Source organism: Molothrus ater, chromosome 10 (assembly GCF_012460135.2).
Source record: "Molothrus ater isolate BHLD 08-10-18 breed brown headed cowbird chromosome 10, BPBGC_Mater_1.1, whole genome shotgun sequence".
NCBI lineage: Eukaryota > Metazoa > Chordata > Aves > Passeriformes > Icteridae > Molothrus > Molothrus ater.
The window spans coordinates 11516178-11533459 of NC_050487.2; the positions used below are offsets into that span (position 1 = coordinate 11516178).

The 17282-nt window shown below is 38.4% G+C and overlaps 1 protein-coding gene across 2 annotated transcripts in view; it reads right to left on the bottom strand.

Annotated features, from left to right (window-relative positions):
- SLC9A9 (solute carrier family 9 member A9) overlaps positions 1–17282 on the bottom strand; it is a 171102-nt gene that overhangs the window by 91301 nt on the left and 62519 nt on the right. For both annotated transcript variants that reach the window (XM_036388794.2, XM_036388793.2), the window contains exons 7-9: positions 10312–10450; positions 9370–9475; positions 498–586 (exon numbers count right to left, since the gene is read on the bottom strand). In XM_036388794.2, the coding sequence (XP_036244687.1) occupies positions 498–586; positions 9370–9475; positions 10312–10450 (334 nt within the window). The remainder of the gene's footprint in view (positions 1–497; positions 587–9369; positions 9476–10311; positions 10451–17282) is intronic.

Genomic DNA, 17282 nt, shown 5'->3' on the forward strand with positions numbered 1-17282 from the left:
AACAGATGATCAAATTTCACATTTCTAGACTCTAAATAACACAATGGAAAGAAAAAATCTCTATCTTTCTAATTATGGCGATTTTTAATGAAACAGAAATTAAACAATGTCATTGCTAAAATCTGTGGGCCAGACTGCAGTTTATACAATCCCTTTGCAAAAATCTACAGGGATCCAATCTTTCAGACCACTTCTGTTTTACTTACTGGAGCTCTTTGATTTCCTTAATTTTGAAGCATTTTTGTATGGAAGTTGGTGCAAGCTGTTATCTCCATACCTGTCTGGCATTTCAGGTCTCTTGGGAAGAACAGATTCTTATATTCTTATTTTTTTTGCTTATCTTGATAATTGTTACTGTTTTCCTGGCAAAATCTCCAGTCTTTCCCCTGATGAAGACACAAGCCTCTTGCTGTGCATTGATGAAATCCCATCCAGCTGTAGTGCAGTGACTGTTACTCCTTACCACCAGTGTAAGGTCAGTTATTTCCATGTCCTACCTGTTTAGTTCTCATTTTGGAATCTGCTGACAGATTGTTGTAGGTGTAATGGGCCTGTGTGACTCCACAGAAAAGGACAGCAACAATACCTGGAATTAAAAAAAAAAAAAAAAAAAAAGAGCTGCTTCTGTTTTCTTACTTAAGCTTGCAAAAGGCTGCATAAAAAACCAAATTAAGTCTGTTAATAGCTTTTTATAACAAAAGAAATTTGAGATATATGTTCTAAGGCCAATCATGCTTCCATAGCATTTCCACTGTAGTGTATTTGGAAATTCAAAGGCTGTATAAAATTTTTTTTCAATTAACACATGGTATGATCCAACCACAATCTGACAGTAATTGTAAGTGTAAGACTAACATAATTGTAACATGTAGGAATTTGGACTATTTGAAAGAATTTGGCAGGGACTGAATAGGAAAGGAAAAGAAACTGCTACATTTAAATGGTTTGAGACTACTTGGTAGGAAATGACTGCAACAGGGTAAAACCATTCCAGTCTGTGCCTGATTGTATCTTATCACAAGCAGGGTGTAACAGTGTCAAGGTGAACAACAACACACTGCTTAAAAGGGATGCTCTGGCAGGTGCAAGCTGTGCTGCCCAGAACAGGCAGGTCAGTGAATGTGCACCAGTTGTAGTCCCAGCTTGTGGAAGGTCTGGAGGGGCAGGGAAGCAGGATTGTCAGGAATAATAGCAACAAATTTGTTTTATTGGGATATTTTTCAATACTGCCTTGGCCCTGGTAGTAACTCACTAGAATCACAGAGTAACATCACTGTGTGCAGTAGTGTAATTAAAGAAGCTGATAAGATTGTGAGGTCTGGACACAGATCATGCAGGAGGAACACACATAGGGAGAAAACAGAAATCCAAACAGTGTCCACCAGTAGCCAAATGTAAATGGCCATGGAGGAAGAACACTCTTTTTCTTAAACTTGGGGCATGTCTACACAGATAATTATTTACACAACAGCTCAGGGCTTCCTTGTGTCCACTCTGATCATTGCTCCCGCAGACATTTTGTTTGCTTCTGGGTTCTCTTTATATTTTAAATTTACCTGTACGGCTTCTACAGAACACTGACTCTTTAGCCAAGAGAAATTCCACTGAACCTTTAGTGTGTCTTTGATTCTTATATTTATTTTAAGTCTGTTTTGATTTTTTTTTCTAGCTACACAAAGACTTTTCTTCATGATAAATATTATAGGGTGTGGTGAGATTGTCACTGCTGAAATACATTCCAGGAAGTTTATATTTTTGTGAGGTCTAATTGCTCTCATGAATGTGTCTAATTCTTTTTACTCAGTAACTGTATTTGATTGTGCAGAACTGATCTGAGGAGTTTAAAAATTCTCAAGGCATTAATAATATTCACTGGGATGCTCAAACAATGACATTTCAGTTAAAAATACAGGCAAACAGTAATGTTGCTAAGTATCACTAGCTCCAGGCTCAGTAACTGAAATGGAGATAAGAGTTTCTGATGCAGTTTCTTCTCTATTAATCATCAGGATGTCAAGTCTTGCATTTTAAAAATTTGCTATTAAATTCAGCTGTGATTATAAACTGGTTTTGACTGCTAAGAAACTGTTAATTATGGGTAGTGAGAAAACCAAGAGTGTCATGAAGAATAAAATGGCTTAAATCTGATTTTGCAATAAGAATAAATGAACTGAACCATGCAATTATGCAAGTGTAGAAACCAGATATACTCTGTTTCCAGGGAAGACTGGGGGAATGCAGTGGAATATTCCAATTGCTACAATTGAAAGCTTAATATGTACCAGCCACGACTCTCACAATGAACAGTTCATTAAAAGGCTTGGAGAAAATGGTTTGTAATGAATATCCATAAAAATGATTACTTAAGAGTGATTATCAATTACATGTTAACTGAAAAGGAAAGAGAAATACCTGAAGAGGCAAACACAGAACTCTTTAGTTACAAGGAAAAGGCAATCTGGATTTCTTTGTAGCACTATAAAAGCTGGAATTGAAGTTAGCTGGGTAGAAAAATACTGTATGAGCAGAGTGTGGCACAGAATGAGGCTGCTTTTGTGGGCTTGCTTTCACAGAGAAGCAGGTAAGAGCAGATATGGCAATGCTGGAGTTGAAAACAGAAAATATCCATTAGATGCAGGAGGCAGATAAAGCAAGTGGACCCTTTACTTGTCCTCAGTTTCATGCTGTTGGAGGCAGCTCAGTCACTCTTTACTTAAGTGGAGAAATCAGCAATTACTGAGACAGTACTACAATTGCAGAACAAAATGCTAACTTAAAGTAAGCAGGGAATGTTTTCAGTTGAAACAGGTGGTAAGTTGTTAAGTGCAATACAGCTCATTGTGTTTATTAACAGATTACTGACATTTTTCTCTTAATATAAAAGATGAGACACTTCACAGAAAAAATGCTTTTATCACTAATAAACTTTCAGCTTCAGATCAACCTCTTTTTTTTAGAAATAAAAGCCTTACCATTTTATTTGATTTTTTGTAACAGAGAAATTGAGGCAGCTTGTTAGCTGTTAATACAGCTAGAGAACTTATTCTTACATTAGGTTTTACAAATACATGTAGTTGAAATGCTTGTTGAGTCAAAAGCTAGTAATATAAAAAATATAGCAACTATATAGGAACTTGTACATTTAAAAGTATTCTCCTGATAGTGTGAACCTTAAAATTATAGTGTGGGAATTAATTTACAAGTGCTAATCTGAAAATAGCTCCCATATTAGCTCTCACTAATAGACAAAATCTTCTTTTACACCATTTCACAAACATGCAAAAAGGAATATCAGAGAAGAGCAGCATGTGCAATGGTCTTTAAATACAAACCTGGAAGTGAGTGGCCACAATCAAAACCTGAAAATTTGCTAATTTGAGAAATGAAACCAGAAATTTTTCTCCAGCTGTCAGGACTTTTGGTGGTAAAAAAGAGAATTTAGAAAAAGAAAACCCCCAAACCGCTACTTTCTGGGGGAGCAAAATAATAAAGGTGTAGCTTCATTTCAAAAGACCTGTAAGTAAACCAGTTTTCATCCCAATTTAAAAGCTTTCCAGAACTTCTGGGATGCCTCTCTAAAGATGCACAATATCCTGAAATCTCTCAGTAAAGCAGCAGGAACTGGTCTTTCATCAGAGGTGGGGAAATGCATGGAAAAAGGGACAATGAGGATTGGGTAAAAGAGAAATTATTTAAATCAGATAACATTTACTTTGGAGTCATATTTATGTGAGAATCTCCACAGCATCTCCTGGGATGCAGCTGAATGTGTGAGTGGCAGGAAATGAGACTCTGTGTGCCTCCAATTGCTGCAGTAATGGGGCCACACGCCCAGGGGCAACAATCTCCCTATCCAGGCTGTTTGAGGGTATCAAATGTGACTAATCATTTTCTTGGTACTAAAGAAAAGATTTAAGGTTTCTTACACCAGACCTGCACCAATGCAAACCAAAGCTCGTGCTTTGCTCATGAGGCTTTTATCTCTGGAGTTATCTGAGGCTGATTTTATTTTGAAGTGACAGAAAACAACAAGAGATGGAGCTGAGGGGATTTTTTAGGCCCTTATCTTAGGATTGATCATTGATGTTGTACCTGGCTGCTTCAAGTGAGACCTGGGCTTCAGTGTTGTACTTTTGTAACCCCAAATGAATTGCTGAATTCAATGTCCACTGGAACTCCTGAGGTGACATATAACAGCATTTGTTCTGGCCATGCTAAGAGTGCTTACCCTGTTTATCCTGAACCTCTGCACTAGCAATAAGACTCCACTATCCACATTTTATGCAACTGATCTTTTGTCTCAGCTTAATGCTTTGCTAGAATATGTGATTTTCTCCAAAACATACACATTTCTCTTTTTTTCTTACTGCCTTAGAAGACTGTGCCTACAGCAGCCTCTAAATTAGCCAGGCCCAAGCTTTGACTCCAGTAAGGGATTGGCAGGAGACCAGCTCAGTTGTCATCTGTCTCTGCACAGCTGGGCAAATGCCATTTTCTTATCTCTTGTTTTCCTAATTAGGCTTAGATTTCATCCTGTGCTCCTAGGAGTGGCAGACCTTGAGCTTACAAGAGTTGTGGTCTCTTTGCTTTTGACCTGGATGCCAAAGTATCCCCTCTCCCTCCTCACTGGCAGGAGTCTGCCTACTCTGCATGTCACAGCATGGCACATTACTAATGAATAAAGAAAAGAAAGCCACACAGTTTAGAACTGAAAGCCCAGAATATCTTCCTTGTATAGAATAATGTCAGCTCAGTGAACTAAAGCCCAAACTGCCTTGGGCTCACAGTGCTCAGAACTGCAGACAGAAATGTTTTGGTAGATCCCTTCTGAGAGCATGCACAAGACCTGCTCAGAGCATTTTAAAAAAGCAATGAGGTAGATGACAGATTCTAGACAAATTACAGCAAACAGATAGGAGAAGTGAACAGCATGAGGATAAATGCACTTTGTCAGCAGTATTAAAGAAAATGAAGTTGATGACATTCATGCTTGCTATGTCCTAAATAGAAAAGTAGCACAAAATTGCCCCAGTGAGAGACCAATCTCTGGACTCATCCTGAGTACCTCATTCATAATAGACTGCTTATTTATTTTTGGAGGAAAAGGAGGAGAAGCTTTCCTGATAGATAGACTCTGCTCTCCTGTGAGCCCCTGAATAGGAAGGCAGGTGTCACAAAGGCAGAAACATCACAAAATATCCAGACAAGAATTGCTGAAGGTGAGGAAGCAGCAGTAATTTATTATTACAAGCTTTTTTGCTTTAAAATGATCAAGGCTATGAAAACTAGTAAAGGAACAAAAATTACACTCTCCAACAATTTTTTCCTTCAAGGTCTATTGTCTTTTTTGCCTTCATAATGCAGGTCTTTACTGTGTAAAAATCAGAGAGCTTGGCTGCACTTTTGATGCTTTTACACTGAGTCACTGTGTGACTTTGAAGCATGCACCAAATGAACACATACATACAAGTCAATTCCCATACATATTCTTGAGTGTATTTCTGCAGGTAAATTAATCTCCTTTTATTTGAGTATCTGGTCACTTCAAACAGCTGTAGATAGAGAAGGTCCAAGTGAGATGACCATTAAATGCCCATGTACATCATGAAACCTTTCTCAGACTGAGTGATCATTCAAAATTTGGAAAATGTTTTTAATTATAAAACAAGATAACAAGCAATTAATAAATGCAAGATGTACTTTCTTAATTTATTTCAACAAGTGTTTAATTTAAATTATTAATGATTTTTTTTCATAGCCTACTAGTAAATACTATGTAATGAACTTTGCAAATGAAAACCTCTCTATTAACACTGGCCTTACTCAAGTATTCTGCTATTACAGCTGTGTTCAGCAGTCAGGAATGATATACTCCAGGGCAAATGAGAACATGCACAAATTAGATTCTACTGTATAAGAATCAATTTATCATGCATGTGTCACAGCTTGATGATATAGCTATAAGATTAATAACCATAACATTAATTTATAATTTCCAGTTCCCAGTATAACAATAATTGTGTAGTCATCCCAGATTTTTATTTTGATTTGCTGGTTCGATCACATCCATTTTTCAACCAGGGTCAGGCCCATATATTGTGTGTTATATATCATGGGATATCTTGGGGCAGAGGAATGAAATATTTTCTAAAATATTGACCTGTAGTACTCTCCATTTAAGTTTTATTTTAGAAATCTGCAAGCTAAACAAGTGAGCCCTACCACCTACTTTACCCACTAAAAAGCCAGTATAGCCCATTATTTATAAATTATGAAATACTTCAATATGACACTTCAAAAAGCTCAGAATGATTGAAGGACTGCTGTGGAAAGCATAATAAGAATAAAATTATTTTGCAATTACATTACTTAATAGCTACAGGGAAGTACTAGTCTAGTGTTAATCCTTTGAAGTTCATTTAGAAGGAATGAACAGAGAAAACACAATGTCCAAGGAAAATGAAGATGAATAGAGGCATAAATGTCTAATGGAAGCAGTTGATTTTTGAAGCTTGTCAGTACTAGCAGTGTAGAGCATTGATTGCAGTGGTGCAGCTGTGCCATTGCTGGGCTGAGGCTCTCTGCATTCTCACAGCTGCTTGTAGGGACAGGCACAGGGCTGTAAACCAGAGCCTGCACACACTGAGACAAAGGGCAAAGCAAGAAAGCTGGCAAAGACTGGAAATTAGAGTGTGGATTAAGAGCTGAGTGTGTCCTGAAGCATGACTGCCCCTTTGCTGGGCTCCCCCTGCCCCCTGCAGCAGGTGCTTTGTGGGTACACATCTGCATTTTGCACTCATTTCCTTAGCATGGGCATGAGAAATCAGGGCTGAACCAAAGTCTGGTGAAAATTTCCTAACCAACAGAATATTTCTGCTGCTGAACTTGGGGTTTAAAATAGTATTTTGAAAGGAGGAGAGTTAGAACTATTTCAGAGGAAACCGAAAGACAAAAGCAACATCAAAACTGGTTAAGCCAGGCAACTAAAGGATAATGTCAGCAGAGTACTAATAAAGTAAATGCAGTTATAAAACACAGCTTTGAACTTCTGAAGCCACAAGAAAGGCTCCATGATTTTTTCCATAATAACAGCTTCTGACAAAAGCCTTTAACAGAAATTAAGTGACAAAGATTTAACTGATAAAAGTTTCAAGATTAAACTTTGCCTTCTCACAACAGTGTAATTAAACAATTTCCACATGAAACTCAGAAACCATGAAAAAATACCCATGAAAAAATGCTAGTGGCAGAACTAAAAATGCTTGATACTTTTTATTGGAATATATATGTTGGTGAATTAATTCTCTTTCCTCTACCAGTTCCTATTTTGTTAAGAATTAGTTAAATTTCCCAACAGTTTTCTATTTTCCCTTAAATTGAAACTTTACTTTGGTTCCACTCTCTTCCTCCTTCTCTGCCTCTGTCCATTTAAAATTCCATACCATGGCTACCACCACCATCTGTGGTGTTCAATAATTAAGTCTTTTATTTCAGATATTTTATATATTACAGCAGAAAAGAGCAATGAAACACTCTTCAGGGTAATACCAGGAGAGACTCTGCTGTCCATCATCACATTTGCAGCATGCAAAAAAGACATATGCCAATTATTTTTGTCTGGACATACAGTCTGTTCCTATGCCTGAGAAATGGAAATTACCTTTGGTGCAGCACCTGAGGCTCTGAAATATATGAGTGTTTCCTTTACAAATCTACTTTTTGTGTGTAATGTATAATCAATTGTTCAGTTGCTGAAGCACAGCATCCTCGTGCTCTGTGAGGAATGCATTTTAAACCAGTCTTTACTTGGAAGTCACTGGGTTAGGAAATCAGTACGTCCAGAAGCAGGAAAGTGATCAACAATGCTTTGCTTGCATTTTTCTGCAGTATTCATGCCACATTTCTAGAGCTTGTTGAGTCTAACCCCAGGCAGCAGCTCAGACTCTCAGAGCTGCTCACTCCCTCTCTCCCTCCTCCTTGGTGGGATGGGGAGAGAATGAGGCAAGGGCAAGAGTGAGAAACCTTCTTCCTGCAGCTTCTCTGCTCTGGGGTCAGCTGTCCTGGCACCCTCAGCCCCTTTGCTGCTGGGCTGAGGAGCAGAAAACTCCTTGGCTCTGTGTAAGAGCTTCTCAGGGACACCTGAAATATCCCTGATTACCAGGCCTGTTCCAGCACCACATTAGCCACTGTGAAGAAAATTAATGCTACCCTTGCCCAAACCAGTACAGAGCTGTTAAGAGACAAAATGGACTTTCGTTCCACCTGGTATCTGATTTTCTTGATGAAATTAAATACCACCCTTTTGTTCAGTTCATGTACCACTGTTTTTATTCTTTGGCCTGAAGAATTTGGCAGTAAACAGGGTGCAAAGTTGTATAATTAGTAAGACAAAAATGCAGATATTAATACCCATTCAGAAATGGTTTGATTGTGTGGCTGATATTAAAAAAGTAACATGCTGGCTCCAGAGAACTCAGTAAAAATATAACTGTTGCCTTCAAAAGGCTTTGAACAATTTTGCAAACAAACCAGCATGGGCTGCATTATACTCCATTAAGCATTTTTCTTCTCCTGATTTTCCCTGACATTAATTAGAGCACTGGATTTCAGAGGTGACAACTTCAACAGCATTGAAACAATCAAGGTCATAGAAACTTTGTTCTTTTGAGTCACACTATACAATAGATTGCTGTGGAGGTAAATTATATCCATTTACAATTTTTGCCTCAACTTCTGTGTGGACTTTAATGGAGGCCCTGGGCACACAACTGACTGTGATTGTACAATTTCTTTCCTGGCATTAATGAAAAAACAATTGGATCACACATCTTCCTGCCTGTCACTGGGACATGGCTGTGCCAAAATCTACATGTAGGTGTACTGAACAAGATGACTTTTTTTTTGTAAGTATAAAGATGGATGCAACCCACTGGCCCTGTTCTTGCTTTACTATTGATAATTGGTCTCAATTATTGATAATTGAGAATAACGAGAAGGGCCTGGGATATGGAGTGTGTGCAGAGGAGCACAGGCTGGTAATCACAAGACACTGCCTCCTTCCTTCCTTGCCTTACAGTTATCTTTGGTCCCATAGCTGGCCAGAAAAGAGGGGGATTAATAGAGAGACATTAATAGGGATGGCATAATGCAGGGAAGAGAGATAGAGGACTTGAGCCCGATCTGTTATGTCTTTGGAAGAATTATTCACTGTCACTACAGAATTGTTCTTAAAGATGAAACAATCTCCAATATAGCAACAGGCTTTTAGGAGCTTTATATATGACGTCATACCTAAAATAAACCATGCATTTTACCCACACTAGAGGCATAATACAAAATTGCTTTTATTTCATTAAACACAATACTTACCTGTAAGCCCAGCAGCTTCTGCTGATAAGAAGGCACTCCAGGATAGGAGGAAAAACAGACCTGTCTCCAACATAGGAAACTCACACAGCTTTGTGAATTTTGTCAAGTGCTAAAAGATTACTAAGGAAAAATAAAAACCCAACTGTTTTGTAAGCTAAAATTACCCCCAGTCTGAGAAAGGATGAAAGAAACAAAGCAAGCTCCCCCACCATACTCATCTAAACATTGAATTTGGGAAGAACTGCACAGCTTCTGACTTATCTCAAGGAGCAAAATCCAGAACAGATTTTAAAGTTAGCTGTTTTAAGTACTTTTGTGGAGTTTGAATTAATACCTAGTTGGTTGCATTTGATATTCTTTTTCCTAGAAAAAAGGAAAAGGAAGTAATTTTGTCCAGTTTTAAAAACAAACTGGCATTTGTTTACATTTGTGTGAATGCAAGAAATTTCAAAATAGCTGATCTTTCTACAGTAGCATTTTATATGAAGTGCAAAACACTAGAAAAAATGCAGGGCAACAGAAAGACCTTTAATTTCCAGCTTAGTTAAACTGATGGGCTTGTCACTACACTGACACAGTGTAGTGTTTTCCTTGTAGTTTTGTATAATTGCTGCTAGCCTAGAGTTCATAAATAAGCTGTTGTTCTTAATAGATTAATGTTTGAGCCTCAATATCCTTCAAAACACTTTCATTAAAATACAAATATTTGCAAATAGGGTGATAAAGGCCAGAGTCCTGCCTAATGATAAATGTAAAAAAAGAAATTTGTAGATTCTGACAAATGACATTTCCTGTCAATTTATGATTTATCTGTTTGTTTACAAACACTTGAGCCCAGAGTGAAAAGCTTCAGGCTCAGACTAAAGATGGTCACTCTCAGATATTGCATATTTTTTCCAACATATATAGATTTGCTCCCTGAAAACAAACCATAAAGGATATTAAAGCTGTGACAACAGCATAAGAGGATCCCATGGCAAATGATCCAGCAAAGATCCCCAGAAAATTTCCCACTGACTGGAAGAAAGCTGCAGCATCAAAAGCATTAGGATTCTCCTTAGGACTGTAAATGGAAATAGAGCTGAAAAGAAAACAAAGGGGTGGGGGAGAGGGAGAGAAAAAGGAACAACAAATTCAATCACATTGTAACAATTTTGGAATCAATAATTGCAAATGAACAGTTTTAGGCACTCAAAATGCAAACCAAGACTTCCCTGGGCTAACAGCAGATGAGAGCAAAGCAGATGGAGACTGGGGAGAACCAATTTGTTTTCAAGGTATCACACTGGAAATAGTCTACTGCCAGTCAGCAACACTTTTATACTAGAAGTGCCATAAACAATATTGTTTCCAGGCCAACAAAACATTAAAAGGTGGTAGGTGGATAAGAAAACTGCAGGGAAGATAGATAACTCTGAATTATTTATTGGCCATATGTCCTTAGAGCAGTTACATATTCGCAAATATCCTTGATAAAAAGTGCAGCTTTGTGGCTGAGGTTCAAATGGGTGACACAAATCACAGCAGGTACCACACATGCAGCAGCAATTTTGTCTCAAACCACTGAGCATTTTCCTTCCTGGTGTAACCCTTCATAACCAGGGCTGGAGCTGTGGCAAGGGCTCAGCAGTAGGAAACTTGTGGACAGAATGGAAGTTGTCCCACAGAATGAAACTGCTGCAGTTGTCTGAGGTCATCTCCTGTTTCCCACCCCTGAGTGCAGCCACCACAAGTGTTTTGGGATGAGAAAGGAGGCCACCAAAGCAAAGGGGCTGTGCACTAAATAATTGGAGTGTCTCAGAGTTATTTGCCAGCAGTCAGTTATTACCCAGAACACCAGTAACTCCATGAATGTACGTTCTTTTTCTTGTTGAAATGTTATATTGAACAGATACAAAATTGTTCTAAGCCTCACAAACTAAGAAGCATTTTCCATCTTTGTGTTCTGTTGCTTTGAGTACTGTTTTGAGTACTTTTATGATCCTTGTCAAAGAAAATGTGCTGAGCTTGGCTTTGGATTCAGAATGTCCCTTGGATAGATGGAAAATGATTGGTATTTTAAGAATTGGAATTTTAGAATTTTTAAAAAGTTGTGAATATTTTAAGCTTTTTGATAGGAAGAATGCAATCCTTGCAGTCTGATGATTTTCATTTGGAAATAAGGCTTAGGGTTGAAGTTCTGTTCAAAGGATTTTCTAAACAGATGCATTGAAATAACATGAAGATGTGAAAAGAGTTCTCGTGCTTTCAGTCTGCAGAAATGGCACAAGGTTCTCAAGGCTTACAGTGGAGCACCACAAAAATGAGGGGGGAATGCTCATGTACTACAACAGAAGTAACTAAGCACTAAAATCTGTGATCTCCAGTTATGCTGATTAGCACCACCACCAAATCAGGGAGATGATTTCTGGTGGAAGGTGCTGCTGATACAAGGACACAGAACCCTGGCAGCAGAGGAACTGGTGCTCAGTAGCATGTTGCTATCTAAATTTTCTGTCCTTTTTCAACTGTGGCTTTCTTAAACCAGGGGATCCATTATAATTCTTTGTTTCTCTTGCCTAGAAACTTGTAGGTGTGTCTTGACAGCAAAGCAGCCACTTGGTTCTTTGATGTTTGTCCCAGCCAAGTACAAAGACTGCAGCTGCTGCTCTGTTTTGCTTAGTGAATTATAAATCAGGAAATGATCTTTTGTGCCACTGGTGCTCTGGTCTGCATTGAGTGGTGAATTCAGAGAGGTCCTAAAATCAAGGAAAATGGTTCTGTTAGAATGATGGGCTCTGACCATGATAGGGATGCTCAGTAACAAAACAGGTCATGGCATGGAGTGAGAATTTATTAGTCAAATGTGAGCCATAGTCAGTAAATGTTTTTTTTTTTTTTAACTATGTTAATCTTAGGGCAAGAAAAGTTGGCTTTATTAAGACTGGTTAGGGTTACGGTTTGCCCTCCAATCTACCAACAGAGTTCAGGGATGAAGAAAACTAGAAGAAAGCATTCTATTCTTAATGTAGTTATTTCAGGAACAAGTATGAAGTGACTCATTCTCACTGAAAAGTTTTTTTACTCAGTGTGCCCCCCATGATTTTTTAGAAGCACCACAACATGACATGTGCTCATTATACTACTGTGGTTTCTGGTCTAAATCTTTCCAGAACTCCTGTTTCCCTGCAGCTCAAAGAATATCTACTTCTATTCTTCATTTCACATTATTCTCTACTAGAGCTATTTATTTTTCTGGATATGTTTCTTTTTAGCACTAACTTTTAATCCTTTCAAGCATCCAAAATACACGGTAATTTACCTGAGGTTTTCTATATAAGATGCAACTTAACAGAACAGGATTTTATTCTGTTTATTCCACTACTTGCTGCCAAACCAATTATTTAACCTAAACACAAAACTGGAAAGTTTAACCCTGGAGAGAACCATAATTAAAATTATAGTGCCTCTGCTCTTCTTCCTTTTCCTTGGAGAGCAATTCAAAAGGCCTGCTGGCATGACTTGCCCTCTCTGCTATCTGCTCTCTGTACAAAGGGGATGATTGCAGTTCATTAATAAGCAGTGTGGGTTTGATACTAAATTTCAAAGTGTTTTTAGGTTTTAGAGGCTTTCTAAACGCTGAAGAGTTTATTTCTGTAAATTTGTATCAGAAGTGGATTAAGGGAGTCCTCAAAGTAAATGCAGCAGAAAACTGTTTTCAGAGACTGATAAATGAACAGACTTAATGGCAAAGGCCTGCTTTATCTGCCAGCCAGAATGAGAAAGAGTGCAGGGATTGGAGTGAGAGATTTTTGTTCACTCCCCACTGAATACTCAATATGTTTATCTCACAGACACCTGTCCCAGTCCCTACTGTCTGTCTGAGTGTGAGCTTGGTAACCTCTGCCTCTCCTTCTGGTTGGAATAATACTTCACCTCCTGGCTGGGTTCAGTAGGATTAGCCAGCACTTTCTATATTAGACAGCTATTTAACAGATCTCTTTTTATTTCCAGTTTTTCTGTGTTTCCTTGAGCCAACAACATTGGACAGACTCAAGTGCTTTCACAGCTTTCAAAAAAGGAAATACAGGCAATATTTATTTATGCAATGTATTGCAAGTTGGGGTGGTAGTTTTTCTTGTAGCAGATAGAAAGATCAACAGTTTGTGTTAGTTGTACCACGCTAAGCTTTCCACTTCCCTCCCCTCATCTGCTGAGATCACTTCAGGATGAAAGCTCAGCATGACAAACACTTTAATTCCACACACTTTATAGAGATCTAATACTAAAGGTCTGCATGACAGAAGGGCTTTTGCAATAGAAAGCATCCAGTCACATTCCCTGTTACATCTTAATTGATTACTTTTTACATCTTCAGTTATTCTTAAGCAAAATCTCATTTATTCACAAGATCTTTTTCTTCCTGTTAGTTTTCCCAGCCTGTGAGTACAGCACAACGTATTTTCCTTGGAAAAAGGAAATAAAATAGAAAGCACTTAGCATTGCAGCAGAGATTTTACAGTAATTCATGCAAGTTTTTTGAGGAAAAATCTGTTGTTGAGGTTAAATCTTGTATCCTACTTTTGTTCCTGTCCAAACCTGATGGGGCAGCATCAAATAAAGAAATGCTAATCAGTCTTAACTAGCAGAACAGCATGAAGATTCTTTGTTTTGATATCAGCCAAAGTGAAGCAACACCTGTATCAGATGCGTTTTAGAAAAATGCATTATGCTAGAGAAATACACTCAAGCATCAGAAGGAAAGTGTGTGTGAACAGCAGAAAATTTCTAATAGAATTATGTAGAGTCAGTTATTAGAAATAACCAGTAAACAGACTGGTTTATTCCTGTCTTTTTGACCAACAGGAAAATAATAATTGGAGAGGAACATTTCTTTGCACTTGCTAAGCCACAGGGCTTCCTTTAGCCAAGTGCTCTTCTTCCTTCTTGCCCTTCATCACATGCCATGTAACACTGCACAATGTGAGAAAAGAAAAAAAATACCTGAAAATACAGGAAGGTCAGGTGTTCCCTAAAATACTTTTATTGAATACAGCGGGATCTCCCTCAGGTGAAAATTATTATAGAACTACATGGTGATTTCATCAGCTGCTAATTAAGAAAAATAAAGCAGGCCAGAAAAAAAGTATTCTAGAGTTCAAGGTTGTTTTTAAGAGGGAAAGAAGGTTATTTTTCCTGAAATTATAATTGTGCAGAAAAAGGTAGGTCACTACAGTATGTTGGAAAACTTGAATCTTTCAGAGAAGTGGATGGAATCAAACAGTTTCTGTTCCCACACAACTTTTTGGCTATATATTTTTCCTAAAAGTGTTGGAAGGAAGCCAAAACATCAGAGCTATAATTCACCCCCAATATGTGTTTGAACTAGAAGTGAAAGTCCATTCATGGCACCAGACACCCACACCTTCCCTTGGCAAATTGGTAGAGCCTGCTCAGGCTTCCTCACAAAAGATCTCCTCCCACAGGAGGGACAATCAGATGAACTATAAAGGTAAAAACAACTGGGGGAGTTTGGGATGTGGCCGTGCCAAGCCAATAAATCACGTAGCAAGCAGAGGTTTGCAGGCACCTAAGGAAAAGCAAAGACACACCAGAGCAGGAAGGCTTAAGGACTAGCAGAGGCAGCCAATTTTAACAGTTTTGAAACAAATATGCAGACATCTTCTAGATAAAAATTTCAAACAACAAACAAATGCATTTTTCAGATGTGTTAAAACAGTGATCAGTACATTGAAAGAACACATTGAGGAGTCTTTTGTACATCTCTCTGTATATATACCCTGTGTATACTCTGTATATATAATGGATCTGTCTCCATGGAATTTATTCCTGACAATATTTGCAAATTTTTAGACATTTAAGGTTCCTGAAGCAGAGACTTTGCAGAAACATAGATACTAAGCTTTCTATTTATATAGAGCTTTATATAACAGATAAAAAAATAAAAGGAATGAAAAAAGAAAGGTGCTGGTAGTTGAATTACTGCCCAAGTGGCCAGTGTTTAACCTTCATTATGGATACCCAAAATTTTATTCTTCTTGGCAATACAGCAGGTCATGGTTTTTATTCCACTTATAGCCTGGTTTTATCACTGCTAGTATTAGTACTACTATTATTGGTTTTAATTCTAGAAGAAGGTCTGGCAGTTGTTTATAGAAACTATTTTCACTCTGTTTCTTTTTCTCTGTGCTATGGCTCATTTTCTTCCTCTGTTTTCTGATCTTACTTTGCTCCTTTGTAGGCTTTTCCAGAATTTCTAAAATACTAGAGGACATTTTATCTTGATTACTTTAAACCAAGCTAACATTTACTGTTGTTGTATATGAGCTTTTATTGCTTTTACACTGGTAACTATTTTCCATTTTCTTCTGTGTCCAAGCCTGAGCTGACACACAGCAGCAGCAACTTAGAGAAAACAACAAATAGTTTGTGTTGTTCCAGGTAGACTTTCCCCTAATGCAGATCTTAGTTGTCATCTGCCCCCAAACATCAGGGGCTGCAGAAAATCTGTCATCCTCCCTCCTTCTTCTCTGTCTCCCAGCCCATCATCCTTAGGAGGTCTGCTCTACCTCCCATGGGAGCCTTGGAAGCCATTTATCCTGGTGATCACATTCTTGCCCTCAAATCCCACACCTGGGCCGTACAAGGTCCTGGTATCTCACCCACCTGGATGGGGCTGAGCTCAGCTTTCCTGGTGCCCAGGGACACTCTGCCAGTGCCTGCTGCCAGAGGGGCTGGACACTGCAACCTTCTGAGCCCTGCTCAGAGCTTGCTCACTACAGGGCTGCAGTCACTTTGACTCACAGAAAGGAGATGTGAGGGGAGAGTTTTGACAATGATTAAGGACCTAATGGGCCTGCAGGCAGAGCAATTTCAAGTCTAACATCATCTCTGATCTGGTGTGGAGCTTCTCTGCCCCAGTGCACCTAGCAGTGGTGTGCCCTGTCATCTGTACAAGTATCTTAGCTTCTCATTACCTTGTTCTAACCTGGTTTTATCTTTGACAGAAAGAAATCCTGATGAACAGCAACATGGGCTTAAAATCTATGCAAAAGAAAATTAAGGCTTTAACAGTAAAATTTGTTCACATATCTCTGAGGCTTGGCATAGGAATATTTCATTCTCAAATGACTGCTATTGCTTCTAAATGCCTAATTTTCATAAATCTATTTGGAAATATCACAGTCACAGTGACAACTCTTTCCTGTCCCATATCTTTGAGAGGAATGAAGCACATCAGCAGCAAACAGATGGCTGATAGTGGGCTGTCTGTGACAGCATGTGCTGCATTCTGTGTTATCCCTCTGACTGTCCTTATTTATGAGCTGATCATATCCAAAGGCACATAATTTACACATTTCTGTGCCTGAAAATATGATCCCTTCTCATTTGGATATCAGAACTGTAATCCAACTCACTGTTTAATTTCCATTCTTTTTAAACCTTGCATGAAGAGGAAATGCCTGTGTCTGTCTAGAGCAGCTTGAAGTCTATGCCCCCAGTTAGGGAGATTTCAGTGGCTTCAGCAACTGGGAAGATGCACATAGTGCTGAGAAAGTAGAAACAAAGAATCAACACCAAGGAAGCGATAAATGTATTTATTGTACTAATACAAAGAGCTGACTTCTCCCCTGCCTGGCACCTCTCTGTAATCACTCATGCAAAATAGAACAAGGTAGAACAGTGCTGTAAAAAATATGCATTTTTTCTGCAAAGAAAACATGGCTGTAAAAGTTGCAACCCATCAACCCTCTGAGTTAACAAGAAATAATGAACAAGTTAAAAATTCTTCAGTCAATATCTAGAAGGAAAAATGAAATAGTTTTCTATGTTATTTGAACCAAACCTGCTGCATGATGCTAATTGTGCCATAAGGGGAGTTAGATGTGCTTTGTGTGTTCAGACTCTTGCTA